The sequence below is a fragment of the Eucyclogobius newberryi genome, unplaced genomic scaffold (assembly GCF_026437365.1).
Source record: "Eucyclogobius newberryi isolate DKJ021-1_F unplaced genomic scaffold, fEucNew1.0.hap1 SCAF_209, whole genome shotgun sequence".
NCBI classification, from domain to species: domain Eukaryota; kingdom Metazoa; phylum Chordata; class Actinopteri; order Gobiiformes; family Gobiidae; genus Eucyclogobius; species Eucyclogobius newberryi.
The window spans coordinates 91953-119011 of record NW_027315845.1 but is presented as its reverse complement, the minus strand read 5'-3'; the positions used below and the strand labels follow the sequence as shown (position 1 = coordinate 119011).

At 60.7% G+C, this 27059-nt stretch overlaps 1 protein-coding gene across 1 annotated transcript in view; it reads left to right on the top strand.

Moving 5' to 3' along the window:
• The window catches only part of gpr137 (G protein-coupled receptor 137), a 59461-nt gene extending 32863 nt beyond the window's left edge, over positions 1–26598 (top strand). The window contains exons 3-9 of the mRNA XM_072457007.1: positions 23865–23948; positions 24015–24064; positions 24126–24357; positions 24471–24617; positions 25894–26019; positions 26077–26201; positions 26464–26598. Of these exons, the coding sequence (XP_072313108.1) occupies positions 23865–23948; positions 24015–24064; positions 24126–24357; positions 24471–24617; positions 25894–26019; positions 26077–26201; positions 26464–26560 (861 nt within the window). The 3' untranslated portion in view covers positions 26561–26598. The remainder of the gene's footprint in view (positions 1–23864; positions 23949–24014; positions 24065–24125; positions 24358–24470; positions 24618–25893; positions 26020–26076; positions 26202–26463) is intronic.
• The last annotated feature ends 461 nt before the right edge of the window (positions 26599–27059 follow it).

Sequence of the window (27059 nt, the reverse complement as noted above, 5' to 3'; positions counted from 1 at the left end):
GGAGCGATGGGGAGGAGCGTTTGCGAGGAGGAGTGTGTGAGGAGGAGGAGTGTGTGAGGAGGAGGAGTGTGTGAGGAGGAGGAGTGTGTGAGGAGGAGGAGTGTGTGAGGAGGAGGAGCGTGTGAGGGGGAGGAGCGTGTGCGAGGAGGAGTGTGTGAGGAGGAGGAGTGTGTGAGGAGGAGGAGTGTGTGAGGAGGAGGAGCGTGTGAGGGGGAGGAGCGTGTGCGAGGAGGAGTGTGTGAGGAGGAGGAGCGTGTGAGGAGGAGGAGGAGCGTGTGAGGAGGAGGAGCATGTGCGAGGAGGAGTGTGTGAGGAGGAGGAATGTGTAAGGAGGAGGAGCGTGTGAGAGGAAGAGTGTGTGGTGAGGAGGAGGAGCGTGTGAGGAGGAGGAGCGAGGGGGGGGTGTGTGAGGAGGAGGAGCGTTTGAGGAGAAGAAGCGAGGGGGAGGAGGAGTATGTGGGGAGGAGGAGTGTGTGAGGAGGAGGAGTGTGTGAGGAGGAGGAGCGTGTGAGGAGGAGGAGCGTGTGAGGAGGAGGAGCGTGTGAGAAGAGGACGAGCGTGTGAGAAGAGGAGGAGCGTGTGAGAGGAGTGTCTGAGCGAGGAGGAGGAGTGTCCGAGGAGGGGAGCGTGTGAGGAGGAGGAGCGAGGGGGAGGAGGAGTGTGTGAGGAGGAGGAGTGTGTCAGGAGGAGGAGCGTTTGAGGCGGAGGAGCGAAGAGGAGGAGTGTGTGAGGAGGAGGAGCGTGTGAGGAGGAGGAGCGAGGGGGAAGAGCGTGTGCGAGAGGGATGAGTGTGTGAGGAGGAGGAGTGTGTGAGGTGGAAGAACGAGGGGGAGTGTGTGAGGAGGAGGAGCATGTGAGGAGGAGGAGCGATGGGGAGGCGCGTTTGCGAGGAGGAGTGTGTGAGGAGGAGGAGTGTGTGAGGAGGAGGAGTGTGTGAGGAGGAGGAGCGTGTGAGGAGGAGGAGGAGCGTGTGAGGAGGAGGAGCGAGGGGGAGGAGGAGTGTGTGAGGAGGAGGAGTGTGTCAGGAGGAGGAGCGTTTGAGGCGGAGGAGCGAAGAGGAGTGTGTGAGGAGGAGGAGCGTGTGAGGAGGAGGAGCGAGGGGGAAGAGCGTGTGCGAGAGGGATGAGTGTGTGAGGAGGAGGAGTGTGTGAGGAGGAGGAGCGTTTGAGGCGGAGGAGCGAGGAGGAGGAGCGTTTGCGAGAGGGATGAGTGTGTGAGGAGGAGGAGTGTGTGAGGAGGAGGAACGAGGGGGAGTGTGTGAGGAGGAGGAGTGTGTGAGGAGGAGGAGCGTGTGAGGAGGAGGAGCGAGGGGGAGGAGGAGTGTGTGAGGAGGAGGAGTGTGTGAGGAGGAGGAGCATGTGAGGAGGAGGAGCGAGGGGGGGGTGTGAGGAGGAGGAGCGTTTGAGGAGAAGAAGCGAGGGGGAGGAGGAGTATGTGGGGAGGAGGAGTGTGTGAGGAGGAGGAGCGTGTGAGGAGGAGGAGCGTGTGAGGAGGAGGAGCGTGTGAGGAGGAGCGTGTGAGAAGAGGACGATCGTGTGAGAAGAGGAGGAGCGTGTGAGAGGAGGAGTGTGTGAGAGGAGTGTCTGAGCGAGGAGGAGGAGTGTGCGAGGAGGGGAGCGTGTGAGGAGGAGGAGCGTGTGAGAGGAGGAGTGTGTGAGAGGAAGAGCATCTGAGAGGAGGAGGAGCGTGTGAGGAGGAGGAGGAGCGTGTGAGGAGGAGGAGGAGCGTGGGGGAGGAGCGTGTGCGAGGAGGAGTGTGTGAGGAGGAGGAGAGTGTGAGGAGGAGGAGTTTGTGAGGAGGAGTGTGTGAGGAGGAGGAGCGTGTGAGAGGAGGAGTGTGAGGAGGAGGAATGTGTGAGGAGGAGGAGTGTGTGAGGAGGAGCGTGTGAGGAGGAGGAGCGAGGGAGAGGAGAAGGAGCGTGTGAGAGGAGGAGTGTGTGAGAGGAGGAGTGTGTGAGAGGAGGAGCGAGGGGGAGGAGGAGTGTGTGAGGAGGAGGAGTGTGTCAGGAGGAGGAGCGTTTGAGGCGGAGGAGCGAAGAGGAGGAGTGTGTGAGGAGGAGGAGCGTGTGAGGAGGAGGAGCGAGGGGGAAGAGCGTGTGCGAGAGGGATGAGTGTGTGAGGAGGAGTGTGTGAGGTGGAAGAACGAGGGGGAGTGTGTGAGGAGGAGGAGCATGTGAGGAGGAGGAGCGATGGGGAGGAGCGTTTGCGAGGAGGAGTGTGTGAGGAGGAGGAGTGTGTGAGGAGGAGGAGTGTGTGAGGAGGAGGAGCGTGTGAGGAGGAGGAGGAGCGTGTGAGGAGGAGGAGCGAGGGGGAGGAGGAGTGTGTGAGGAGGAGGAGTGTGTCAGGAGGAGGAGCGTTTGAGGCGGAGGAGCGAAGAGGAGGAGGAGCGAGGGGGAAGAGCGTGTGCGAGAGGGATGAGTGTGTGAGGAGGAGGAGTGTGTGAGGTGGAAGAACGAGGGGGAGTGTGTGAGGAGGAGTGTGTGAGGAGGAGGAGCATGTGAGGAGGAGGAGGAGCGATGGGGAGGAGCGTTTGCGAGGAGGAGTGTGTGAGGAGGAGGAGTGTGTGAGGAGGAGGAGTGTGTGAGGAGGAGGAGTGTGTGAGGAGCAGGAGCGTGTGAGGAGGAGGAGGAGCGTGTGAGGGGGAGGAGCGTGTGCGAGGAGGAGTGTGTGAGGAGGAGGAGCGTGTGAGGAGGAGGAGGAGCGTGTGAGGAGGAGGAGCATGTGCGAGGAGGAGTGTGTGAGGAGGAGGAATGTGTGAGGAGGAGGAGCGTGTGAGAGGAAGAGTGTGTGGTGAGGAGGAGGAGCGTGTGAGGAGGAGGAGCGAGGGGGGGTGTGTGAGGAGGAGGAGCGTTTGAGGAGAAGAAGCGAGGGGGAGGAGGAGTATGTGGGGAGGAGGAGTGTGTGAGGAGGAGTGTGTGAGGAGGAGGAGTGTGTGAGGAGGAGGAGCGTGTGAGGAGGAGGAGCGTGTGAGGAGGAGGAGCGTGTGAGAAGAGGACGAGCGTGTGAGAAGAGGAGGAGCGTGTGAGAGGAGGAGTGTGTGAGAGGAGTGTCTGAGCGAGGAGGAGGAGTGTGCGAGGAGGGGAGCGTGTGAGGAGGAGGAGCGTGTGAGAGGAGGAGTGTGTGAGAGGAAGAGCATCTGAGAGGAGGAGGAGCGTGTGAGGAGGAGGAGGAGCGTGTGAGGAGGAGGAGGAGCGTGGGGGAGGAGCGTGTGCGAGGAGGAGTGTGTGAGGAGGAGGAGAGTGTGAGGAGGAGGAGTTTGTGAGGAGGAGTGTGTGAGGAGGAGGAGCGTGTGAGAGGAGGAGTGTGAGGAGGAGGAATGTGTGAGGAGGAGGAGTGTGTGTTAGGAGGAGCGTGTGAGGAGGAGGAGCGAGGGAGAGGAGAAGGAGCGTGTGAGAGGAGGAGTGTGTGAGAGGAGGAGTGTGTGAGAGGAGGAGTGTCTGAGCGAGGAGGAGGAGTGTGCGAGGAGGGGAGCGTGTGAGAGGAGGAGGAGCGTGTAAGAAGAGGAGGAGCGTGTGAGAGGAGGAGCGTGTGAGAGGAGGAGCGTCTGAGAGGAGGAGGAGCGTGTGAGAGGAGGAGCGTGTGAGGAGGAGGAGCGAGGGGGAGTGTGTGAGGAGGAGGAGCGTGTGAGGAGGAGGAGCGTGTGAGGAGGAAGAGCGAGAGGGAGGAGGAGTGTGTGAGGAGGAGGAGTGTGTGAGGAGGAGGAGCGTGTGAGGAGGAGGAGCGAGGGGGAGTGTGTGAGGAGGAGTTTGTGAGGAGGAGTGTGTGAGGAGGAGGAGCGTTTGAGGAGGAGGAGCGAGGGGGAGGAGTGTGTGAGGAGGAGGAGTGTGTCAGGAGGAGGAGCGTTTGAGGCGGAGGAGCGAGGAGGAGTGTGTGAGGAGGAGGAGGAGCGTGTGAGGGGGAGGAGCGTTTGCGAGGAGGAGGAGTTTGTGAGGAGGAGGAGTGTGTGAGGAGGAGGAGCGTTTGAGGCGGAGGAGCGAGGAGGAGGAGCGTTTGCGAGAGGGATGAGTGTGTGAGGAGGAGGAGTGTGTGAGGAGGAGGAACGAGGGGGAGTGTGTGAGGAGGAGGAGTGTGTGAGGAGGAGGAGCGTGTGAGGAGGAGGAGCGAGGGGGAGGAGGAGTGTGTGAGGAGGAGTGTGTGAGGAGGAGGAGTGTGTCAGGAGGAGGAGCGTTTGAGGCGGAGGAGCGAAGAGGAGGAGTGTGTGAGGAGGAGGAGCGTGTGAGGAGGAGGAGCGAGGGGGAAGAGCGTGTGCGAGAGGGATGAGTGTGTGAGGAGGAGTGTGTGAGGTGGAAGAACGAGGGGGAGTGTGTGAGGAGGAGGAGTGTGTGAGGAGGAGGAGCATGTGAGGAGGAGGAGCGATGGGGAGGAGCGTTTGCGAGGAGGAGTGTGTGAGGAGGAGGAGTGTGTGAGGAGGAGGAGTGTGTGAGGAGGAGGAGCGTGTGAGGAGGAGGAGGAGCGTGTGAGGAGGAGGAGCGAGGGGGAGGAGGAGTGTGTGAGGAGGAGGAGGAGTGTATCAGGAGGAGGAGCGTTTGAGGCGGAGGAGCGAAGAGGAGGAGTGTGTGAGGAGGAGGAGCGTGTGAGGAGGAGGAGCGAGGGGGAAGAGCGTGTGCGAGAGGGATGAGTGTGTGAGGAGGAGGAGTGTGTGAGGTGGAAGAACGAGGGGGAGTGTGTGAGGAGGAGGAGTGTGTGAGGAGGAGGAGCATGTGAGGAGGAGGAGCGATGGGGAGGAGCGTTTGCGAGGAGGAGTGTGTGAGGAGGAGGAGTGTGTGAGGAGGAGGAGTGTGTGAGGAGGAGGAGCGTGTGAGGAGGAGGAGGAGCGTGTGAGGAGGAGGAGCGTGTGAGGAGGAGCGTGTGCGAGGAGGAGTGTGTGAGGAGGAGGAGGAGCGTGTGAGGAGGAGGAGCATGTGCGAGGAGGAGTGTGTGAGGAGGAGGAATGTGTGAGGAGGAGGAGCGTGTGAGAGGAAGAGTGTGTGGTGAGGAGGAGGAGCGTAAGAGGAGGAGGAGCGAGGGGGAGGAGGAGTGTGTGAGGAGGAGGAGCATGTGAGGAGGAGGAGCGAGGGGGGGTGTGTGAGGAGGAGGAGCGTTTGAGGAGAAGAAGCGAGGGGGAGGAGGAGTATGTGGGGAGGAGGAGTGTGTGAGGAGGAGGAGCGTGTGAGGAGGAGGAGCGTGTGAGGAGGAGGAGCGTGTGAGGAGGAGCGTGTGAGAAGAGGACGAGCGTGTGAGAAGAGGAGGAGCGTGTGAGAGGAGTGTCTGAGCGAGGAGGAGGCGTGTGCGAGGAGGGGAGCGTGTGAGGAGGAGCGTGTGAGAGGAGGAGTGTGTGAGAGGAAGAGCATCTGAGAGGAGGAGGAGCGTGTGAGGAGGAGGAGGAGCGTGTGAGGAGGAGGAGGAGCGTGGGGGAGGAGCGTGTGCGAGGAGGAGTGTGTGAGGAGGAGGAGAGTGTGAGGAGGAGGAGTTTGTGAGGAGGAGTGTGTGAGAAGGAGGAGCGTGTGAGAGGAGGAGTGTGAGGAGGAGGAATGTGTGAGGAGGAGGAGTGTGTGAGGAGGAGCGTGTGAGGAGGAGCGTGTGAGGAGGAGGAGCGAGGGAGAGGAGAAGGAGCGTGTGAGAGGAGTGTGTGAGAGGAGGAGTGTGTGAGAGGAGTGTCTGAGCGAGGAGGAGGAGTGTGCGAGGAGGGGAGCGTGTGAGAGGAGGAGGAGCGTGTGAGAAGAGGAGGAGCGTGTGAGAAGAGGAGGAGCGTGTGAGAGGAGGAGTGTGTGAGAGGAGGAGCGTGTGAGAGGAGGAGGAGTGTGTGAGATGAGGAGTGTCTGAGTGAGGACGAGGAGTGTGTGCGAGGAGGGGAGCGTGTGAGAGGAGGAGGAGCGTGTGAGAAGAGGAGGAGCGTGTGAGAGGAGGAGCGTGTGAGAGGAGGAGCGTCTGAGAGGAGGAGGAGCGTGTGAGAGGAGGAGCGTGTGAGGAGGAGGAGCGAGGGGGAGTGTGTGAGGAGGAGGAGCGAAGGGGAGGAGGAGTGTGTGAGGAGGAGGAGTGTGTGAGGAGGAGGAGCGTGTGAGGAGGAGGAGCGAGGGGGAGTGTGTGAGGAGGAGGAGCGTGTGAGGAGGAGGAGCGTGTGAGGAGGAAGAGCGAGAGGCAGGAGGAGTGTGTGAGGAGGAGGAGTGTGTGAGGAGGAGGAGCGTGTGAGGAGGAGGAGCGAGGGGGAGTGTGTGAGGAGGAGTGTGTGAGGAGGAGGAGCGTTTGAGGAGGAGGAGCGAGGGGGAGGAGTGTGTGAGGAGGAGGAGTGTGTCAGGAGGAGGAGCGTTTGAGGCGGAGGAGCGAGGAGGAGTGTGTGAGGAGGAGGAGCGTGTGAGGGGGAGGAGCGTTTGCGAGGAGGAGGAGTTTGTGAGGAGGAGGAGTATGTGAGGAGGAGGAGCGTTTGAGGCGGAGGAGCGAGGAGGAGGAGCGTTTGCGAGAGGGATGAGTGTGTGAGGAGGAGGAGTGTGTGAGGAGGAGGAACGAGGGGGAGTGTGTGAGGAGGAGGAGTGTGTGAGGAGGAGGAGCGTGTGAGGAGGAGGAGCGAGGGGGAGGAGGAGTGTGTGAGGAGGAGGAGTGTGTGAGGAGGAGGAGTGTGTGAGGAGGAGGAGCGTTTGAGGAGGAGGAGCGAGGGGGAGGAGTGTGTGAGGAGGAGGAGTGTGTCAGGAGGAGGAGCGTTTGAGGCGGAGGAGCGAGGAGGAGTGTGTGAGGAGGAGGAGCGTGTGAGGGGGAGGAGCGTTTGCGAGGAGGAGGAGTTTGTGAGGAGGAGGAGTGTGTGAGGAGGAGCGTGTGAGGAGGAGGAGCGAGGGAGAGGAGAAGGAGCGTGTGAGAGGAGGAGTGTGTGAGAGGAGGAGTGTGTGAGAGGAGGAGTGTCTGAGCGAGGAGGAGTGTGCGAGGAGGGGAGCGTGTGAGAGGAGGAGGAGCGTGTGAGAAGAGGAGGAGCGTGTGAGAAGAGGAGGAGCGTGTGAGAGGAGGAGTGTGTGAGAGGAGGAGCGTGTGAGAGGAGGAGGAGTGTGTGAGATGAGGAGTGTCTGAGTGAGGACGAGGAGTGTGTGCGAGGAGGGGAGCGTGTGAGAGGAGGAGGAGCGTGTGAGAAGAGGAGGAGCGTGTGAGAGGAGGAGCGTGTGAGAGGAGGAGCGTCTGAGAGGAGGAGCGTGTGAGAGGAGGAGCGTGTGAGGAGGAGGAGCGAGGGGGAGTGTGTGAGGAGGAGGAGCGAAGGGGAGGAGGAGTGTGTGAGGAGGAGGAGCGTTTGAGGAGGAGGAGCGTGTGAGGAGGAGGAGCGAGGGGGAGTGTGTGAGGAGGAGGAGCGTGTGAGGAGGAGGAGCGTGTGAGGAGGAAGAGCGAGAGGCAGGAGGAGTGTGTGAGGAGGAGGAGTGTGTGAGGAGGAGGAGCGTGTGAGGAGGAGGAGCGAGGGGGAGTGTGTGAGGAGGAGTTTGTGAGGAGGAGTGTGTGAGGAGGAGGAGCGTTTGAGGAGGAGGAGCGAGGGGGAGGAGTGTGTGAGGAGGAGGAGTGTGTCAGGAGGAGGAGCGTTTGAGGCGGAGGAGCGAGGAGGAGTGTGTGAGGAGGAGGAGCGTGTGAGGGGGAGGAGCGTTTGCGAGGAGGAGGAGTTTGTGAGGAGGAGGAGTGTGTGAGGAGGAGGAGCGTTTGAGGCGGAGGAGCGAGGAGGAGGAGCGTTTGCGAGAGGGATGAGTGTGTGAGGAGGAGGAGTGTGTGAGGAGGAGGAACGAGGGGGAGTGTGTGAGGAGGAGGAGTGTGTGAGGAGGAGGAGCGTGTGAGGAGGAGGAGCGAGGGGGAGGAGGAGTGTGTGAGGAGGAGGAGTGTGTGAGGAGGAGGAGTGTGTGAGGAGGAGGAGCGAGGGGGAGTGTGTGAGGAGGAGTGTGTGAGGAGGAGGAGCGTTTGAGGAGGAGGAGCGAGGGGGAGGAGGAGTGTGTGAGGAGGAGGAGTGTGTCAGGAGGAGGAGCGTTTGAGGCGGAGGAGCGAAGAGGAGGAGTGTGTGAGGAGGAGGAGCGTGTGAGGAGGAGGAGCGAGGGGGAAGAGCGTGTGCGAGAGGGATGAGTGTGTGAGGAGGAGGAGTGTGTGAGGTGGAAGAACGAGGGGGAGTGTGTGAGGAGGAGGAGCATGTGAGGAGGAGGAGCGATGGGGAGGAGCGTTTGCGAGGAGGAGTGTGTGAGGAGGAGGAGTGTGTGAGGAGGAGGAGCGAGGGGGAGTGTGTGAGGAGGAGGAGCGAAGGGGAGGAGGAGTGTGTGAGGAGGAGGAGTGTGTGAGGAGGAGGAGCGTGTGAGGAGGAGGAGCGAGGGGGAGTGTGTGAGGAGGAGGAGCGTGTGAGGAGGAGGAGCGTGTGAGGAGGAAGAGCGAGAGGCAGGAGGAGTGTGTGAGGAGGAGGAGTGTGTGAGGAGGAGGAGTGTGTGAGGAGGAGGAGCGTTTGAGGAGGAGGAGCGAGGGGGAGGAGTGTCTGAGGAGGAGGAGTGTGTCAGGAGGAGGAGCGTTTGAGGCGGAGGAGCGAGGAGGAGTGTGTGAGGAGGAGGAGCGTGTGAGGGGGAGGAGCGTTTGCGAGGAGGAGGAGTTTGTGAGGAGGAGGAGTGTGTGAGGAGGAGCGTGTGAGGAGGAGGAGCGAGGGAGAGGAGAAGGAGCGTGTGAGAGGAGGAGTGTGTGAGAGGAGGAGTGTGTGAGAGGAGGAGTGTCTGAGCGAGGAGGAGTGTGCGAGGAGGGGAGCGTGTGAGAGGAGGAGGAGCGTGTGAGAAGAGGAGGAGCGTGTGAGAAGAGGAGGAGCGTGTGAGAGGAGGAGTGTGTGAGAGGAGGAGCGTGTGAGAGGAGGAGGAGTGTGTGAGATGAGGAGTGTCTGAGTGAGGACGAGGAGTGTGTGCGAGGAGGGGAGCGTGTGAGAGGAGGAGGAGCGTGTGAGAAGAGGAGGAGCGTGTGAGAGGAGGAGCGTGTGAGAGGAGGAGCGTCTGAGAGGAGGAGGAGCGTGTGAGAGGAGGAGCGTGTGAGGAGGAGGAGCGAGGGGGAGTGTGTGAGGAGGAGGAGCGAAGGGGAGGAGGAGTGTGTGAGGAGGAGGAGTGTGTGAGGAGGAGGAGCGTGTGAGGAGGAGGAGCGAGGGGGAGTGTGTGAGGAGGAGGAGCGTGTGAGGAGGAGGAGCGTGTGAGGAGGAAGAGCGAGAGGCAGGAGGAGTGTGTGAGGAGGAGGAGTGTGTGAGGAGGAGGAGCGTGTGAGGAGGAGGAGCGAGGGGGAGTGTGTGAGGAGGAGTGTGTGAGGAGGAGGAGCGTTTGAGGAGGAGGAGCGAGGGGGAGGAGTGTGTGAGGAGGAGGAGTGTGTCAGGAGGAGGAGCGTTTGAGGCGGAGGAGCGAGGAGGAGTGTGTGAGGAGGAGGAGCGTGTGAGGGGGAGGAGCGTTTGCGAGGAGGAGGAGTTTGTGAGGAGGAGGAGTATGTGAGGAGGAGGAGCGTTTGAGGCGGAGGAGCGAGGAGGAGGAGCGTTTGCGAGAGGGATGAGTGTGTGAGGAGGAGGAGTGTGTGAGGAGGAGGAACGAGGGGGAGTGTGTGAGGAGGAGGAGTGTGTGAGGAGGAGGAGCGTGTGAGGAGGAGGAGCGAGGGGGAGGAGGAGTGTGTGAGGAGGAGGAGTGTGTGAGGAGGAGGAGTGTGTGAGGAGGAGGAGCGTTTGAGGAGGAGGAGCGAGGGGGAGGAGTGTGTGAGGAGGAGGAGTGTGTCAGGAGGAGGAGCGTTTGAGGCGGAGGAGCGAGGAGGAGTGTGTGAGGAGGAGGAGCGTGTGAGGGGGAGGAGCGTTTGCGAGGAGGAGGAGTTTGTGAGGAGGAGGAGTGTGTGAGGAGGAGCGTGTGAGGAGGAGGAGCGAGGGAGAGGAGAAGGAGCGTGTGAGAGGAGGAGTGTGTGAGAGGAGGAGTGTGTGAGAGGAGGAGTGTCTGAGCGAGGAGGAGTGTGCGAGGAGGGGAGCGTGTGAGAGGAGGAGGAGCGTGTGAGAAGAGGAGGAGCGTGTGAGAAGAGGAGGAGCGTGTGAGAGGAGGAGTGTGTGAGAGGAGGAGCGTGTGAGAGGAGGAGGAGTGTGTGAGATGAGGAGTGTCTGAGTGAGGACGAGGAGTGTGTGCGAGGAGGGGAGCGTGTGAGAGGAGGAGGAGCGTGTGAGAAGAGGAGGAGCGTGTGAGAGGAGGAGCGTGTGAGAGGAGGAGCGTCTGAGAGGAGGAGCGTGTGAGAGGAGGAGCGTGTGAGGAGGAGGAGCGAGGGGGAGTGTGTGAGGAGGAGGAGCGAAGGGGAGGAGGAGTGTGTGAGGAGGAGGAGCGTTTGAGGAGGAGGAGCGTGTGAGGAGGAGGAGCGAGGGGGAGTGTGTGAGGAGGAGGAGCGTGTGAGGAGGAGGAGCGTGTGAGGAGGAAGAGCGAGAGGCAGGAGGAGTGTGTGAGGAGGAGGAGTGTGTGAGGAGGAGGAGCGTGTGAGGAGGAGGAGCGAGGGGGAGTGTGTGAGGAGGAGTTTGTGAGGAGGAGTGTGTGAGGAGGAGGAGCGTTTGAGGAGGAGGAGCGAGGGGGAGGAGTGTGTGAGGAGGAGGAGTGTGTCAGGAGGAGGAGCGTTTGAGGCGGAGGAGCGAGGAGGAGTGTGTGAGGAGGAGGAGCGTGTGAGGGGGAGGAGCGTTTGCGAGGAGGAGGAGTTTGTGAGGAGGAGGAGTGTGTGAGGAGGAGGAGCGTTTGAGGCGGAGGAGCGAGGAGGAGGAGCGTTTGCGAGAGGGATGAGTGTGTGAGGAGGAGGAGTGTGTGAGGAGGAGGAACGAGGGGGAGTGTGTGAGGAGGAGGAGTGTGTGAGGAGGAGGAGCGTGTGAGGAGGAGGAGCGAGGGGGAGGAGGAGTGTGTGAGGAGGAGGAGTGTGTGAGGAGGAGGAGTGTGTGAGGAGGAGGAGCGAGGGGGAGTGTGTGAGGAGGAGTGTGTGAGGAGGAGGAGCGTTTGAGGAGGAGGAGCGAGGGGGAGGAGGAGTGTGTGAGGAGGAGGAGTGTGTCAGGAGGAGGAGCGTTTGAGGCGGAGGAGCGAAGAGGAGGAGTGTGTGAGGAGGAGGAGCGTGTGAGGAGGAGGAGCGAGGGGGAAGAGCGTGTGCGAGAGGGATGAGTGTGTGAGGAGGAGGAGTGTGTGAGGTGGAAGAACGAGGGGGAGTGTGTGAGGAGGAGGAGCATGTGAGGAGGAGGAGCGATGGGGAGGAGCGTTTGCGAGGAGGAGTGTGTGAGGAGGAGGAGTGTGTGAGGAGGAGGAGCGAGGGGGAGTGTGTGAGGAGGAGGAGCGAAGGGGAGGAGGAGTGTGTGAGGAGGAGGAGTGTGTGAGGAGGAGGAGCGTGTGAGGAGGAGGAGCGAGGGGGAGTGTGTGAGGAGGAGGAGCGTGTGAGGAGGAGGAGCGTGTGAGGAGGAAGAGCGAGAGGCAGGAGGAGTGTGTGAGGAGGAGGAGTGTGTGAGGAGGAGGAGTGTGTGAGGAGGAGGAGCGTTTGAGGAGGAGGAGCGAGGGGGAGGAGTGTCTGAGGAGGAGGAGTGTGTCAGGAGGAGGAGCGTTTGAGGCGGAGGAGCGAGGAGGAGTGTGTGAGGAGGAGGAGCGTGTGAGGGGGAGGAGCGTTTGCGAGGAGGAGGAGTTTGTGAGGAGGAGGAGTGTGTGAGGAGGAGCGTGTGAGGAGGAGGAGCGAGGGAGAGGAGAAGGAGCGTGTGAGAGGAGGAGTGTGTGAGAGGAGGAGTGTGTGAGAGGAGGAGTGTCTGAGCGAGGAGGAGTGTGCGAGGAGGGGAGCGTGTGAGAGGAGGAGGAGCGTGTGAGAAGAGGAGGAGCGTGTGAGAAGAGGAGGAGCGTGTGAGAGGAGGAGTGTGTGAGAGGAGGAGCGTGTGAGAGGAGGAGGAGTGTGTGAGATGAGGAGTGTCTGAGTGAGGACGAGGAGTGTGTGCGAGGAGGGGAGCGTGTGAGAGGAGGAGGAGCGTGTGAGAAGAGGAGGAGCGTGTGAGAGGAGGAGCGTGTGAGAGGAGGAGCGTCTGAGAGGAGGAGGAGCGTGTGAGAGGAGGAGCGTGTGAGGAGGAGGAGCGAGGGGGAGTGTGTGAGGAGGAGGAGCGAAGGGGAGGAGGAGTGTGTGAGGAGGAGGAGCGTTTGAGGAGGAGGAGCGTGTGAGGAGGAGGAGCGAGGGGGAGTGTGTGAGGAGGAGGAGCGTGTGAGGAGGAGGAGCGTGTGAGGAGGAAGAGCGAGAGGCAGGAGGAGTGTGTGAGGAGGAGGAGTGTGTGAGGAGGAGGAGCGTGTGAGGAGGAGGAGCGAGGGGGAGTGTGTGAGGAGGAGTTTGTGAGGAGGAGTGTGTGAGGAGGAGGAGCGTTTGAGGAGGAGGAGCGAGGGGGAGGAGTGTGTGAGGAGGAGGAGTGTGTCAGGAGGAGGAGCGTTTGAGGCGGAGGAGCGAGGAGGAGTGTGTGAGGAGGAGGAGCGTGTGAGGGGGAGGAGCGTTTGCGAGGAGGAGGAGTTTGTGAGGAGGAGGAGTGTGTGAGGAGGAGCGTTTGAGGCGGAGGAGCGAGGAGGAGGAGCGTTTGCGAGAGGGATGAGTGTGTGAGGAGGAGGAGTGTGTGAGGAGGAGGAACGAGGGGGAGTGTGTGAGGAGGAGGAGTGTGTGAGGAGGAGGAGCGTGTGAGGAGGAGGAGCGAGGGGGAGGAGGAGTGTGTGAGGAGGAGGAGTGTGTGAGGAGGAGGAGTGTGTGAGGAGGAGGAGCGAGGGGGAGTGTGTGAGGAGGAGTGTGTGAGGAGGAGGAGCGTTTGAGGAGGAGGAGCGAGGGGGAGGAGGAGTGTGTGAGGAGGAGGAGTGTGTCAGGAGGAGGAGCGTTTGAGGCGGAGGAGCGAAGAGGAGGAGTGTGTGAGGAGGAGGAGCGTGTGAGGAGGAGGAGCGAGGGGGAAGAGCGTGTGCGAGAGGGATGAGTGTGTGAGGAGGAGTGTGTGAGGTGGAAGAACGAGGGGGAGTGTGTGAGGAGGAGGAGCATGTGAGGAGGAGGAGCGATGGGGAGGAGCGTTTGCGAGGAGGAGTGTGTGAGGAGGAGGAGTGTGTGAGGAGGAGGAGTGTGTAAGGAGGAGCGTGTGAGGAGGAGGAGCGTGTGAGGAGGAGGAGCGAGGGGGAGGAGGAGTGTGTGAGGAGGAGGAGTGTGTCAGGAGGAGGAGCGTTTGAGGCGGAGGAGCGAAGAGGAGGAGTGTGTGAGGAGGAGGAGCGTGTGAGGAGGAGGAGCGAGGGGGAAGAGCGTGTGCGAGAGGGATGAGTGTGTGAGGAGGAGGAGTGTGTGAGGTGGAAGAACGAGGGGGAGTGTGTGAGGAGGAGGAGTGTGTGAGGAGGAGGAGCATGTGAGAAGGAGGAGCGATGGGGAGGAGCGTTTGCGAGGAGGAGTGTGTGAGGAGGAGGAGTGTGTGAGGAGGAGGAGTGTGTGAGGAGGAGGAGCGTGTGAGGAGGAGGAGGAGCGTGTGAGGGGGAGGAGCGTGTGCGAGGAGGAGTGTGTGAGGAGGAGGAGCGTGTGAGGAGGAGGAGGAGCGTGTGAGGAGGAGGAGCATGTGCGAGGAGGAGTGTGTGAGGAGGAGGAATGTGTGAGGAGGAGGAGCGTGTGAGAGGAAGAGTGTGTGGTGAGGAGGAGGAGCGTGTGAGGAGGAGGAGCGAGGGGGAGGAGGAGCGAGGGGGAGGAGGAGTGTGTGAGGAGGAGGAGCATGTGAGGAGGAGGAGCGAGGGGGGGTGTGTGAGGAGGAGGAGCGTTTGAGGAGAAGAAGCGAGGGGGAGGAGGAGTATGTGGGGAGGAGGAGTGTGTGAGGAGGAGGAGCGTGTGAGGAGGAGGAGCGTGTGAGGAGGAGGAGCGTGTGAGGAGGAGCGTGTGAGAAGAGGACGAGCGTGTGAGAAGAGGAGGAGCGTGTGAGAGGAGGAGTGTGTGAGAGGAGTGTCTGAGCGAGGAAAAGGAGTGTGCGAGGAGGGGAGCGTGTGAGGAGGAGCGTGTGAGAGGAGGAGTGTGTGAGAGGAAGAGCATCTGAGAGGAGGAGGAGCGTGTGAGGAGGAGGAGGAGCGTGTGAGGAGGAGGAGGAGCGTTGGGGAGGAGCGTGTGCGAGGAGGAGTGTGTGAGGAGGAGGAGAGTGTGAGGAGGAGGAGTTTGTGAGGAGGAGTGTGTGAGGAGGAGGAGCGTGTGAGAGGAGGAGTGTGAGGAGGAGGAATGTGTGAGGAGGAGGAGTGTGTGAGGAGGAGCGTGTGAGGAGGAGCGTGTGAGGAGGAGGAGCGAGGGAGAGGAGAAGGAGCGTGTGAGAGGAGGAGTGTGTGAGAGGAGGAGTGTGTGAGAGGAGGAGTGTGTGAGAGGAGGAGTGTCTGAGCGAGGAGGAGGAGTGTGCGAGGAGGGGAGCGTGTGAGAGGAGGAGGAGCGTGTGAGAAGAGGAGGAGCGTGTGAGAGGAGGAGTGTGTGAGAGGAGGAGCGTGTGAGAGGAGGAGGAGTGTGTGAGATGAGGAGTGTCTGAGTGAGGACGAGGAGTGTGTGCGAGGAGGGGAGCGTGTGAGAGGAGGAGGAGCGTGTGAGAAGAGGAGGAGCGTGTGAGAGGAGGAGCGTGTGAGAGGAGGAGCGTCTGAGAGGAGGAGGAGCGTGTGAGAGGAGGAGCGTGTGAGGAGGAGGAGCGAGGGGGAGTGTGTGAGGAGGAGGAGCGAAGGGGAGGAGGAGTGTGTGAGGAGGAGGAGTGTTTGAGGAGGAGGAGCGTGTGAGGAGGAGGAGCGAGGGGGAGTGTGAGGAGGAGGAGCGTGTGAGGAGGAGGAGCGTGTGAGGAGGAAGAGCGAGAGGCAGGAGGAGTGTGTGAGGAGGAGGAGTGTGTGAGGAGGAGGAGCGTGTGAGGAGGAGGAGCGAGGGGGAGTGTGTGAGGAGGAGTTTGTGAGGAGGAGTGTGTGAGGAGGAGGAGCGTTTGAGGAGGAGGAGCGAGGGGGAGGAGTGTGTGAGGAGGAGGAGTGTGTCAGGAGGAGGAGCGTTTGAGGCGGAGGAGCGAGGAGGAGTGTGTGAGGAGGAGGAGCGTGTGAGGGGGAGGAGCGTTTGCGAGGAGGAGGAGTTTGTGAGGAGGAGGAGTGTGTGAGGAGGAGGAGCGTTTGAGGCGGAGGAGCGAGGAGGAGGAGCGTTTGCGAGAGGGATGAGTGTGTGAGGAGGAGGAGTGTGTGAGGAGGAGGAACGAGGGGGAGTGTGTGAGGAGGAGGAGTGTGTGAGGAGGAGGAGCGTGTGAGGAGGAGGAGCGAGGGGGAGGAGGAGTGTGTGAGGAGGAGGAGTGTGTGAGGAGGAGGAGTGTGTGAGGAGGAGGAGCGAGGGGGAGTGTGTGAGGAGGAGTGTGTGAGGAGGAGGAGCGTTTGAGGAGGAGGAGCGAGGGGGAGGAGGAGTGTGTGAGGAGGAGGAGTGTGTCAGGAGGAGGAGCGTTTGAGGCGGAGGAGCGAAGAGGAGGAGTGTGTGAGGAGGAGGAGCGTGTGAGGAGGAGGAGCGTGTGAGAGGAGGAGGAGTGTGTGAGATGAGGAGTGTCTGAGTGAGGACGAGGAGTGTGTGCGAGGAGGGGAGCGTGTGAGAGGAGGAGGAGCGTGTGAGAAGAGGAGGAACGTGTGAGAGGAGGAGCGTGTGAGAGGAGGAGCGTCTGAGAGGAGGAGGAGCGTGTGAGAGGAGGAGCGTGTGAGGAGGAGGAGCGAGGGGGAGTGTGTGAGGAGGAGGAACGAGGGGGAGTGTGTGAGGAGGAGGAGTGTGTGAGGAGGAGGAGCGTGTGAGGAGGAGGAGCGAGGGGGAGGAGGAGTGTGTGAGGAGGAGGAGTGTGTGAGGAGGAGGAGTGTGTGAGGAGGAGGAGCGAGGGGGAGTGTGTGAGGAGGAGTGTGTGAGGAGGAGGAGCGTTTGAGGAGGAGGAGCGAGGGGGAGGAGGAGTGTGTGAGGAGGAGGAGTGTGTCAGGAGGAGGAGCGTTTGAGGCGGAGGAGCGAAGAGGAGGAGTGTGTGAGGAGGAGGAGCGTTTGAGGAGGAGGAGCGAGGGGGAAGAGCGTGTGCGAGAGGGATGAGTGTGTGAGGAGGAGGAGTGTGTGAGGTGGAAGAACGAGGGGGAGTGTGTGAGGAGGAGGAGCATGTGAGGAGGAGGAGCGATGGGGAGGCGCGTTTGCGAGGAGGAGTGTGTGAGGAGGAGGAGTGTGTGAGGAGGAGGAGTGTGTGAGGAGGAGGAGCGTGTGAGGAGGAGGAGGAGCGTGTGAGGAGGAGGAGCGAGGGGGAGGAGGAGTGTGTCAGGAGGAGGAGTGTGTCAGCAGGAGGAGCGTTTGAGGCGGAGGAGCGAAGAGGAGTGTGTGAGGAGGAGGAGCGTGTGAGGAGGAGGAGCGAGGGGGAAGAGCGTGTGCGAGAGGGATGAGTGTGTGAGGAGGAGGAGTGTGTGAGGAGGAGGAGTGTGTGAGGAGGAGGAGCGTGTGAGGAGGAGGAGGAGCGTGTGAGGAGGAGGAGCGTGTGAGGAGGAGCGTGTGCGAGGAGGAGTGTGTGAGGAGGAGGAGTGTGTGAGGAGGAGGAGGAGCGTGTGAGGAGGAGGAGCATGTGCGAGGAGGAGTGTGTGAGGAGGAGGAATGTGTGAGGAGGAGGAGCGTGTGAGAGGAAGAGTGTGTGGTGAGGAGGAGGAGCGTGTGAGGAGGAGGAGCGAGGGGGAGGAGGAGTGTGTGAGGAGGAGGAGCATGTGAGGAGGAGGAGCGAGGGGGGGTGTGTGAGGAGGAGGAGCGTTTGAGGAGAAGAAGCGAGGGGGAGGAGGAGTATGTGGGGAGGAGGAGTGTGTGAGGAGGAGGAGTGTGTGAGGAGGAGGAGCGTGTGAGGAGGAGGAGCGTGTGAGGAGGAGGAGCGTGTGAGGAGGAGGAGCGTGTGAGGAGGAGCGTGTGAGAAGAGGACGAGCGTGTGAGAAGAGGAGTGTGTGAGAGGAGTGTCTGAGCGAGGAGGAGGAGTGTGCGAGGAGGGGAGCGTGTGAGGAGGAGCGTGTGAGAGGAGGAGTGTGTGAGAGGAAGAGCATCTGAGAGGAGGAGGAGCGTGTGAGGAGGAGGAGGAGCGTGTGAGGAGGAGGAGGAGCGTGGGGGAGGAGCGTGTGCGAGGAGGAGTGTGTGAGGAGGAGGAGAGTGTGAGGAGGAGGAGTTTGTGAGGAGGAGTGTGTGAGGAGGAGGAGCGTGTGAGAGGAGGAGTGTGAGGAGGAGGAATGTGTGAGGAGGAGTGTGTGAGGAGGAGCGTGTGAGGAGGAGCGTGTGAGGAGGAGGAGCGAGGGAGAGGAGAAGGAGCGTGTGAGAGGAGGAGTGTGTGAGAGGAGGAGTGTGTGAGAGGAGGAGTGTCTGAGCGAGGAGGAGGAGTGTGCGAGGAGGGGAGCGTGTGAGAGGAGGAGGAGCGTGTGAGAAGAGGAGGAGCGTGTGAGAAGAGGAGGAGCGTGTGAGAGGAGGAGTGTGTGAGAGGAGGAGCGTGTGAGAGGAGGAGGAGTGTGTGAGATGAGGAGTGTCTGAGTGAGGACGAGGAGTGTGTGCGAGGAGGGGAGCGTGTGAGAGGAGGAAGAGCGTGTGAGAGGAGGAGCGTGTGAGAGGAGGAGCGTCTGAGAGGAGGAGGAGCGTGTGAGAGGAGGAGCGTGTGAGGAGGAGGAGCGAGGGGGAGTGTGTGAGGAGGAGGAGCGAAGGGGAGGAGGAGTGTGTGAGGAGGAGGAGTGTGTGAGGAGGAGGAGCGTGTGAGGAGGAGGAGCGAGGGGGAGTGTGTGAGGAGGAGGAGCGTGTGAGGAGGAGGAGCGTGTGAGGAGGAAGAGCGAGAGGGAGGAGGAGTGTGTGAGGAGGAGGAGTGTGTGAGGAGGAGGAGCGTGTGAGGAGGAGGAGCGAGGGGGAGTGTGTGAGGAGGAGTTTGTGAGGAGGAGTGTGTGAGGAGGAGGAGCGTTTGAGGAGGAGGAGCGAGGGGGAGGAGTGTGTGAGGAGGAGGAGCGTTTGAGGCGGAGGAGCGAGGAGGAGTGTGTGAGGAGGAGGAGCGTGTGAGGAGGAGGAGTGTGTGAGGAGGAGGAGTGTGTGAGGAGGAGGAGCGTTTGAGGAGGAGGAGTGTGTGAGGAGGAGGAGTGTGTGAGGAGGAGGAGTGTGTGAGGAGGAGGAGCGAGGGGGAGTGTGTGAGGAGGAGTGTGTGAGGAGGAGGAGCGTTTGAGGAGGAGGAGCGAGGGGGAGGAGGAGTATGTGAGGAGGAGGAGTGTGTCAGGAGGAGGAGCGTTTGAGGCTGAGGAGCGAAGAGGAGGAGTGTGTGATGAGGAGGAGCGTGTGAGGAGGAGGAGCGAGGGGGAAGAGCGTGTGCGAGAGGGATGAGTGTGTGAGGAGGAGGAGTGTGTGAGGTGGAAGAACGAGGGGGAGTGTGTGAGGAGGAGGAGTGTGTGAGGAGGAGGAGCATGTGAGGAGGAGGAGCGATGTCGGAGGAGCGTTTGCGAGGAGGAGTGTGTAAGGAGGAGGAGGAGTGTGTGAGGAGGAGGAGTGTGTGAGGAGGAGGAGCGTGTGAGAGGAAGAGTGTGTGGTGAGGAGGAGGAGCGTGTGAGGAGGAGGAGCATGTGCGAGGAGGAGTGTGCGAGGAGGAGGAGTGTGTGAGGAGGAGGAGCGTGTGAGAGGAGGAGTGTGTGAGGAGGAGGAGTGTGTGAGGAGGAGCGTGTGAGGAGGAGGAGCGAGGGAGAGGAGTGTGCGAGGAGGAGGAATGTGTGAGGAGGAGGAGCGTGTGAGAGGAGGAGTGTGTGAGGAGGAGGAGTGTGTGAGGAGGAGCGTGTGAGAGGAGGAGGAGCGTGTGAGAAGAGGAGGAGCGTGTGAGAGGAGGAGCATGTGAGAGGAGGAGCGTGTGAGAGGAGGAGGAGCGTGTGAAAGGAGGAGGAGCGTGTGCGAGGAGGAGTGTGTGAGATGAGGAGTGTCTGAGCGAGGAGGAGCGTGTGAGGAGGAGAGCGTGTGAGAGGAGGAGGAGCTTGTGAGAAGAGGAGGAGCTTGTGAGAGGAGTAGTGTGTGAGAGGAGTGTCTGAGCGAGGAGGAGGAGTGTGCGAGGAGGGGAGCGTGTGAGAGGAGTGTGTGAGAGGAGGAGCGTGTGAGAGGAGGAGGAGTGTGTGAGATGAGGAGTGTCTGAGTGAGGACGAGGAGTGTGTGCGAGGAGGGGAGCGTGTGAGAGGAGGAAGAGCGTGTGAGAGGAGGAGCGTGTGAGAGGAGGAGCGTCTGAGAGGAGGAGGAGCGTGTGAGAGGAGGAGCGTGTGAGGAGGAGGAGCGAGGGGGAGTGTGTGAGGAGGAGGAGCGAAGGGGAGGAGGAGTGTGTGAGGAGGAGGAGTGTGTGAGGAGGAGGAGCGTGTGAGGAGGAGGAGCGAGGGGGAGTGTGTGAGGAGGAGGAGCGTGTGAGGAGGAGGAGCGTGTGAGGAGGAAGAGCGAGAGGGAGGAGGAGTGTGTGAGGAGGAGGAGTGTGTGAGGAGGAGGAGCGTGTGAGGAGGAGGAGCGAGGGGGAGTGTGTGAGGAGGAGTTTGTGCGGAGGAGTGTGTGAGGAGGAGGAGCGTTTGAGGAGGAGGAGCGAGGGGGAGGAGTGTGTGAGGAGGAGGAGCGTTTGAGGCGGAGGAGCGAGGAGGAGTGTGTGAGGAGGAGGAGCGTGTGAGGGGGTGGAGCGTTTGCGAGGAGGAGGAGTTTGTGAGGAGGAGGAGTGTGTGAGGAGGAGGAGCGTTTGAGGCGGAGGAGCGAGGAGGAGGAGCGTTTGCGAGAGGGATGAGTGTGTGAGGAGGAGGAGTGTGTGAGGAGGAGGAACGAGGGGGAGTGTGTGAGGAGGAGGAGCGTGTGAGGAGGAGGAGCGAGGGGGAGGAGGAGTGTGTGAGGAGGAGGAGTGTGTGAGGAGGAGGAGTGTGTGAGGAGGAGGAGCGAGGGGGAGTGTGTGAGGAGGAGTGTGTGAGGAGGAGGAGCGTTTGAGGAGGAGGAGCGAGGGGGAGGAGGAGTATGTGAGGAGGAGGAGTGTGTCAGGAGGAGGAGCGTTTGAGGCTGAGGAGCGAAGAGGAGGAGTGTGTGATGAGGAGGAGCGTGTGAGGAGGAGGAGCGAGGGGGAAGAGCGTGTGCGAGAGGGATGAGTGTGTGAGGAGGAGGAGTGTGTGAGGTGGAAGAACGAGGGGGAGTGTGTGAGGAGGAGGAGTGTGTGAGGAGGAGGAGCATGTGAGGAGGAGGAGCGATGTCGGAGGAGCGTTTGCGAGGAGGAGTGTGTGAGGAGGAGGAGGAGTGTGTGAGGAGGAGGAGTGTGTGAGGAGGAGGAGCGTGTGAGAGGAAGAGTGTGTGGTGAGGAGGAGGAGCGTGTGAGGAGGAGGAGCATGTGCGAGGAGGAGTGTGCGAGGAGGAGGAGTGTGTGAGGAGGAGGAGCGTGTGAGAGGAGGAGTGTGTGAGGAGGAGGAGTGTGTGAGGAGGAGCGTGTGAGGAGGAGGAGCGAGGGAGAGGAGGAGTGTGTGAGAGGAGTGTCTGAGCGAGGAGGAGGAGTGTGCGAGGAGGGGAGCGTGTGAGAGGAGGAGGAGCGTGTGAGAAGAGGAGGAGCGTGTGAGAGGAGGAGCATGTGAGAGGAGGAGCGTGTGAGAGGAGGAGGAGCGTGTGAAAGGAGGAGGAGCGTGTGCGAGGAGGAGTGTGTGAGATGAGGAGTGTCTGAGCGAGGAGGAGCGTGTGAGGAGGAGAGCGTGTGAGAGGAGGAGGAGCTTGTGAGAAGAGGAGGAGCTTGTGAGAGGAGTAGTGTGTGAGAGGAGTGTCTGAGCGAGGAGGAGGAGTGTGCGAGGAGGGGAGCGTGTGAGAGGAGTGTGTGAGAGGAGACGCGTCTGAGAGGAGGAGGAGCGTGTGAGAGGAGGAGTGTGTGAGAGGAGGAGGAGCGTGTGAGAGGAGGAGCGAGGGGGAGGAGAAGTGTGTGGAGGAGGAGTTTGTGAGGAGCGTGTGAGGAGGAGCGTGTGAGGAGGAGGAGTGTGTGAGGAGGAGGAGCGAGGAGGAGGAGTGTGTGAGGAGGAGCGTGTGCGAGAGGGATGAGTTTGTGAGGAGGAGTGTGTGAGGAGGAGGAACGAGGGGGAGTGTGTGAGGAGGAGGAGTGTGTGAGGAGGAGGAGCATGTGAGGAGGAGGAGCGAGGGGGAGGAGCGTGTGCGAGGAGGAGGAGTGTGTGAGGAGGAGGAGTGTGTGAGGAGGAGTTTGTGAGGAGGAGGAGTGTGTGAGGAGGAGGAGCGTGTGAGGAGGAGGATTGGTGAGGAGGAGCGTGTGAGGAGAAGGAGCGTGTGAGAGGAGGAGTGTGTGAGAGGAGGAGCGTGTGCGAGGAGGAGTGTGAGAGGAGGAGTGTCTGAGCGAGGAGGAGGAGTGTGCGAGGAGGGGAGCGTGTGAGAGGAGGAGGAGCGTGTGAGAGGAGGAGCAGCGTGTGAGAGGAGGAGCGTGTGAGAGGAGGAGTGTGTGAGAGGAGGAGTGTCTGAGTGAGGACGAGGAGTGTGTGCGAGGAGGGGAGCGTGTGAGAGGAGGAGCGTGTGAGAGGAGGAGGAGCGTGTGAGAGGAGGAGCAGCGTGTGAGAGGAGGAGCGTGTGAAAGGAGGAGGAGTGTGTGAGATGAGGAGTGTCTGAGTGAGGACGAGGAGTGTGTGCGAGGAGGGGAGCGTGTGAGAGGAGGAGCGTGTGAGAGGAGGAGTGTGTGAGAGGAGGAGCGTGTGAGAGGAGGAGCGTCTGAGAGGAGGAGGAGCGTGTGAGAGGAGGAGTGTGTGAGAGGAGGAGGAGCGTTTGCGAGGAGTAGGAGCGTGTGCGAGGAGGAGGAGCGTGTGCAAGGAGGAGTGTGTGAGAGGAGGAGCGTGTGAGAGAGGAGGAGGAGCGTGTGAGAGGAGGAGTGTGTGAGAGGAGGAGCGTGTGCGAGGAGGAGTGTGAGAGGAGGAGTGTCTGAGCGAGGAGGAGGAGTGTGCGAGGAGGGGAGCGTGTGAGAGGAGGAGGAGCGTGTGAGAGGAGGAGCAGCGTGTGAGAGGAGGAGCGTGTGAGAGGAGGAGGAGCGTGTGAAAGGAGGAGGAGTGTGTGAGATGAGGAGTGTCTGAGTGAGGACGAGGAGTGTGTGCGAGGAGGGGAGCGTGTGAGAGGAGGAGCGTGTGAGAGGAGGAGTGTGTGAGAGGAGGAGCGTGTGAGAGGAGGAGCGTCTGAGAGGAGGAGGAGCGTGTGAGAGGAGGAGTGTGTGAGAGGAGGAGGAGCGTTTGCGAGGAGGAGGAGCGTGTGCGAGGAGGAGGAGCGTGTGCAAGGAGGAGTGTGTGAGAGGAGGAGCGTGTGAGAGAGGAGGAGGAGCGTGTGAGAGAGGAGGAGGAGTTTGAGATGAGGAGGAGCGTGCGAGAGGAGGAGGAGTGTGTACAAGGAGGAGGAGGAGCGTGTGAGGGAGGAGTGTGTACAAGGAGGAGGAGGAGCGTGTGAGAGGAGGAGCGTGTGAGAGAGGAGGAGGAGCGTGTGAGAGAGGAGGAGGAGTTTGAGAGGAGGAGGAGCGTGTGAGAGAGGAGGAGGAGTGTGTACAAGGAGGAGGAGGAGCGTGCGAGAGGAGGAGTGTGTGAGAGGAGGAGTGTGTGAGAGGAGGAGCGTGTGAGAGGAGGAGTGTGTGAGAGGAGGAGGAGCGTTTGCGAGGAGGAGGAGCGTGTGCGAGGAGGAGGAGCGTGTGCGAGGAGGAGTGTGTGAGAGGAGGAGCGTGTGAGAAAGGAGGAGGAGCGTGTGAGAGAGGAGGAGGAGTTTGAGATGAGGAGGAGCGTGCGAGAGGAGGAGGAGTGTGTACAAGGAGGAGGAGGAGCGTGTGAGGGAGGAGTGTGTACAAGGAGGAGGAGGAGCGTGTGAGAGGAGGAGCGTGTGAGAGAGGAGGAAGAGCGTGTGAGATAGGAGGAGGAGTTTGAGAGGAGGAGGAGCGTGTGAGAGAGGAGGAGGAGTGTGTACAAGGAGGAGGAGGAGCGTGCGAGAGGAGGAGTGTGTACAAGGAGGAGGAGGAGCGTGTGAGGGAGGAGGAGCGTTTGAGAGAGGAGGAGCGTGTGAGAGAGGAGGAGGAGCGTGTGAGAGAGGAGGAGGAGCGTGCGAGAGGAGGAGTGTGTACAAGGAGGAGGAGGAGCGTGTGAGGGAGGAGGAGCGTTTGAGAGAGGAGGAGGAGCGTGTGACAGAGGAGGAGGAGTGTGTAAGAGAAGAGGAGCGTGTGAGGGAGGAGGAGCGTGTGAGAGAGGAGGAGGAGCGTGTGAGAGAGGAGGAGGAGCCTGCGAGAGGAGGAGGAGTGTGTACAAGGAGGAGGAGGAGGAGCGTGTGAGGGAGGAGGAGCGTGTAAGAGAGGAGGAGGAGCGTGTTAGAGAGGAGGAGGAGCGTGCGAGAGGAGGAGTGTGTACAAGGAGGAGGAGGAGCGTGTGAGGGAGGAGGAGCGTGTGAGAGAGGAGGAGGAGCGTGTGAGAGAGGAGGAGGAGCGTGCGAGAGGAGGAGTGTGTACAAGGAGGAGGAGGAGCGTGTGAGGGAGGAGGAGGAGCGTGTGAGGGAGGAGGAGCGTGTGAGAGAGGAGGAGGAGCGTGTGAGAGAGGAGGAGGAGCGTGTAAGAGAAGAGGAGGAGGAGCGTGTAAGAGAAGAGGAGGAGGAGCGTGTGAGAGGAGGAGGAGGAGCGTGTGAGAGGAGGAGGAGGAGCGTGTGAGAGAGGAGGAGGAGCGTGTGAGAGAGGAGGAGGATCGTGTGAGAGGAGGAGGAGGAGCGTGTGAGAGGAGGAGGAGGAGCGTGTGAGAGCTGGAGGAGGAGCGTGTAAGAGAAGAGGAGGAGGAGCGTGTGAGAGGAGGAGGAGGAGCGTGTGAGAGGAGGAGGAGGAGCGTGTAAGAGAAGAGGAGGAGGAGCGTGTGAGAGGAGGAGGAGGAGCGTGTGAGAGGAGGAGGAGGAGCGTGTGAGAGCTGGAGGAGGAGCTAAAGCGTGAACCTTCATGTCCTGCAGGTGGCGCTGTACTGGCTGCTCTACTGTTTCCCCGTCTGTCTGCAGTTCTTCACATTCAGCCTCATAAACCTCTACTTCACCCAGGTGAGACTTCTGACCCGGTTCTGACCCGGTTCTGACCCGGTTCTGGTTCTGATGTTTGTGTTGCAGGTTCTGGTGAAAGCCCGTGAGATGTGTCACTTGGACGTGCAGCGAGCTCAGTGAGTTCTTCAGTTCTTGTGGGTTCTTAACAGAGGAACTCACTGTGTCTTGTGTCCACAGTGTCCTGGGACGTGGGCTCTTCGTCCTCCTCTCACTCCTCTTCCTCTCTGTGAACGTGGTCTGTGCGACTCTGGAGGACCGGGACGGTTCCAGTTCTCAGACCTGGTCCCTGGTTCTGGTCCGGGTTCTGGTGAACGACGGTCTGTTCATTCTGAACGCGGTTCTTCAGTCGTTTGTGCTGATGCTGCTGACGCGACGCTCGCACTGCACCAGCCCATATCTGCTCAGCAAGGTACGGCCCACTGCAGCCCGACCCGGCCCACTGCGGCGCGGCCCGGCCCACTGCGGCCCGGCCCGCTGCGGCGCCTCAGGTTCTAGAACCAAACGTGTTCCTGTGTTCTCCAGGGGAGCAGCGTGTGCCGCACGGGCGCTCTGGGCGCCGCCGTGGTTCTCCTGTTCACCAGCCGAGCCTGTTATAACCTCAGCGCTCTGACCCTGAGGAGCAGCCGAGTGGAGGACTTCGACTTCGACTGGTACAACGTCTCCGACCAGGTACCAGGAACCAGGAACCAGGAACCAGGAACCAGGAACATACACGAAGTAACCAGAACATAGATGAAGGAACCAGAACATAGTTTCAAGAAATGGAATACTAATAGTAGTAGTAGTAGTAGTAGTAGCAGTAGTAGCAGTAGTAGCAGTAGTAGCAGTAGCAGTAGCAGTAGCAGTAGCAGTAGCAGTAGTAGTAGTAGCAGTAGCAGTAGCAGTAGCAGTAGCAGTAGCAGTAGCAGTAGCAGTAGTAGTAGTAGTAGTAGCAGCAGTAGCAGTAGCAGTAGCAGTAGCAGTAGCAGTAGTAGCAGTAGCAGTAGCAGTAGCAGTAGTAGTAGCAGCAGTAGCAGTAGCAGTAGTAGTAGTAGCAGTAGTAGCAGTAGCAGTAGCAGTAGCAGTAGCAGTAGTAGCAGTAGCAGTAGCAGTAGCAGTAGCAGTAGCAGTAGCAGTAGCAGTAGTAGTAGTAGTAGTAGTAGTAGCAGCAGTAGCAGTAGCAGTAGCAGTAGCAGTAGCAGTAGTAGCAGTAGCAGTAGCAGTAGCAGTAGCAGTAGTAGTAGCAGCAGCAGCAGCAGCAGTAGCAGTAGCAGTAGCAGCAGCAGCAGCAGCAGCAGCAGCAGCAGTAGCAGTAGCAGTAGCAGCAGTAGCAGTAGCAGTAGCAGTAGCAGTAGCAGTAGTAGTAGTAGCAGGAGTAGCAGTAGCAGTAGCAGTAGCAGTAGCAGCAGCAGCAGTAGCAGTAGCAGTAGCAGTAGCAGCAGTAGCAGTAGCAGTAGCAGTAGCAGTAGCAGTAGCAGTAGTAGCAGGAGTAGCAGTAGCAGTAGCAGTAGCAGTAGCAGTAGCAGCAGTAGCAGTAGCAGTAGCAGTAGCAGTAGCAGTAGCAGTAGCAGGAGTAGCAGTAGCAGTAGCAGTAGCAGTAGCAGTAGCAGTAGCAGCAGCAGCAGCAGCAGTAGCAGTAGCAGTAGCAGTAGCAGTAGCAGCAGTAGCAGTAGCAGTAGCAGTAGCAGTAGCAGTAGCAGTAGCAGGAGTAGCAGTAGCAGTAGCAGTAGCAGTAGCAGTAGCAGTAGCAGTAGCAGTAGCAGTAGCAGTAGCAGGAGTAGCAGTAGCAGTAGCAGTAGCAGTAGCAGTAGCAGCAGCAGCAGCAGCAGTAGCAGTAGCAGCAGCAGCAGCAGCAGCAGCAGTAGTAGTAGCAGCAGCAGCAGCAGCAGCAGCAGTAGCAGTAGCAGTAGTAGTAGTAGTAGTAGTAGTAGTAGTAGTAATAGTAATAGTATGATGTGTGTCCCAGGCCGACCTGCAGAGGGAGCTGGGGGACCGTGGGTTCCTGGTGTTCGGGGCCGTTCTCTTCTTCTGGGAGCTTCTGCCCATGAGTCTGCTCATGCTCATCTTCAGGATCCGTCGCCCCCCACAGGAGGTGAGCAGCACTGCAGCTCCTCATCAGACCCACTCACACACACACTCTGTCCCTCAGAGAGCCGTCGTCATGGACACCAGCCCTCTGCCACGCCCATACTTCTTCGACGATCCACAAGGGGACGACGACGAGGCCCCGGTGCCGTGGGCTCGAACCGACTCCCAACCATCGCTACAGAACAGGTACTAAACCCGGGACCGGGTCAGGACCGGGTCTGGACCGGGTCTGGACCGGGTCAGGACCGGGTCAGGACCGGGTCTGGACCGGGTCTGGACCGGGTCTGGACCGGGTCTGGACCGGGTCAGGACCGGGTCAGGACCGGGTCTGGACCGGGTCAGGACCGGGTCAGGACCGGGTCTGGACCGGGTCTGGACCGGGTCTGGACCGGGTCAGGACCGGGTCAGGACCGGGTCTGGATCTTTCCTTCTTAATCTCTTGTTGCAGTTGGATCGGTTCAGAAACGACTCCTCTTCTTTTCGCCGCTCATCGTCCGGATCAGAACCAGCACCACTCACTTTACTCCACACCTCAGAATACATGAAGTACTACCTCAGAATACATGAAGTACTACCACAGATACTCCTGAAGTACTACCACAGATACTCCTGAAGTACTATCACAGATACTCCTGAAGTACTACCACAGATACTCCTGAAGTACTACCACAGATACTCCTGAAGTACTACTACAGATACTCCTGAAGTACTACCACAGATACTCCTGAAGTACTACTACAGATACTCCTGAAGTACTACCACAGATACTCCTGAAGTACTACCACAGATACTCCTGAAGTACTACCACAGATACTCCTGAAGTACTACTACAGATACTCCTGAAGTACTACCACAGATACTCCTGAAGTACTACTACAGATACTCCTGAAGTACTACCACAGATACTCCTGAAGTACTACTACAGATACTCCTGAAGTACTACCACAGATACTCCTGAAGTACTACCACAGATACTCCTGAAGTACTACCACAGATACTCCTGAAGTACTACTACAGATACTCCTGAAGTACTACCACAGATAC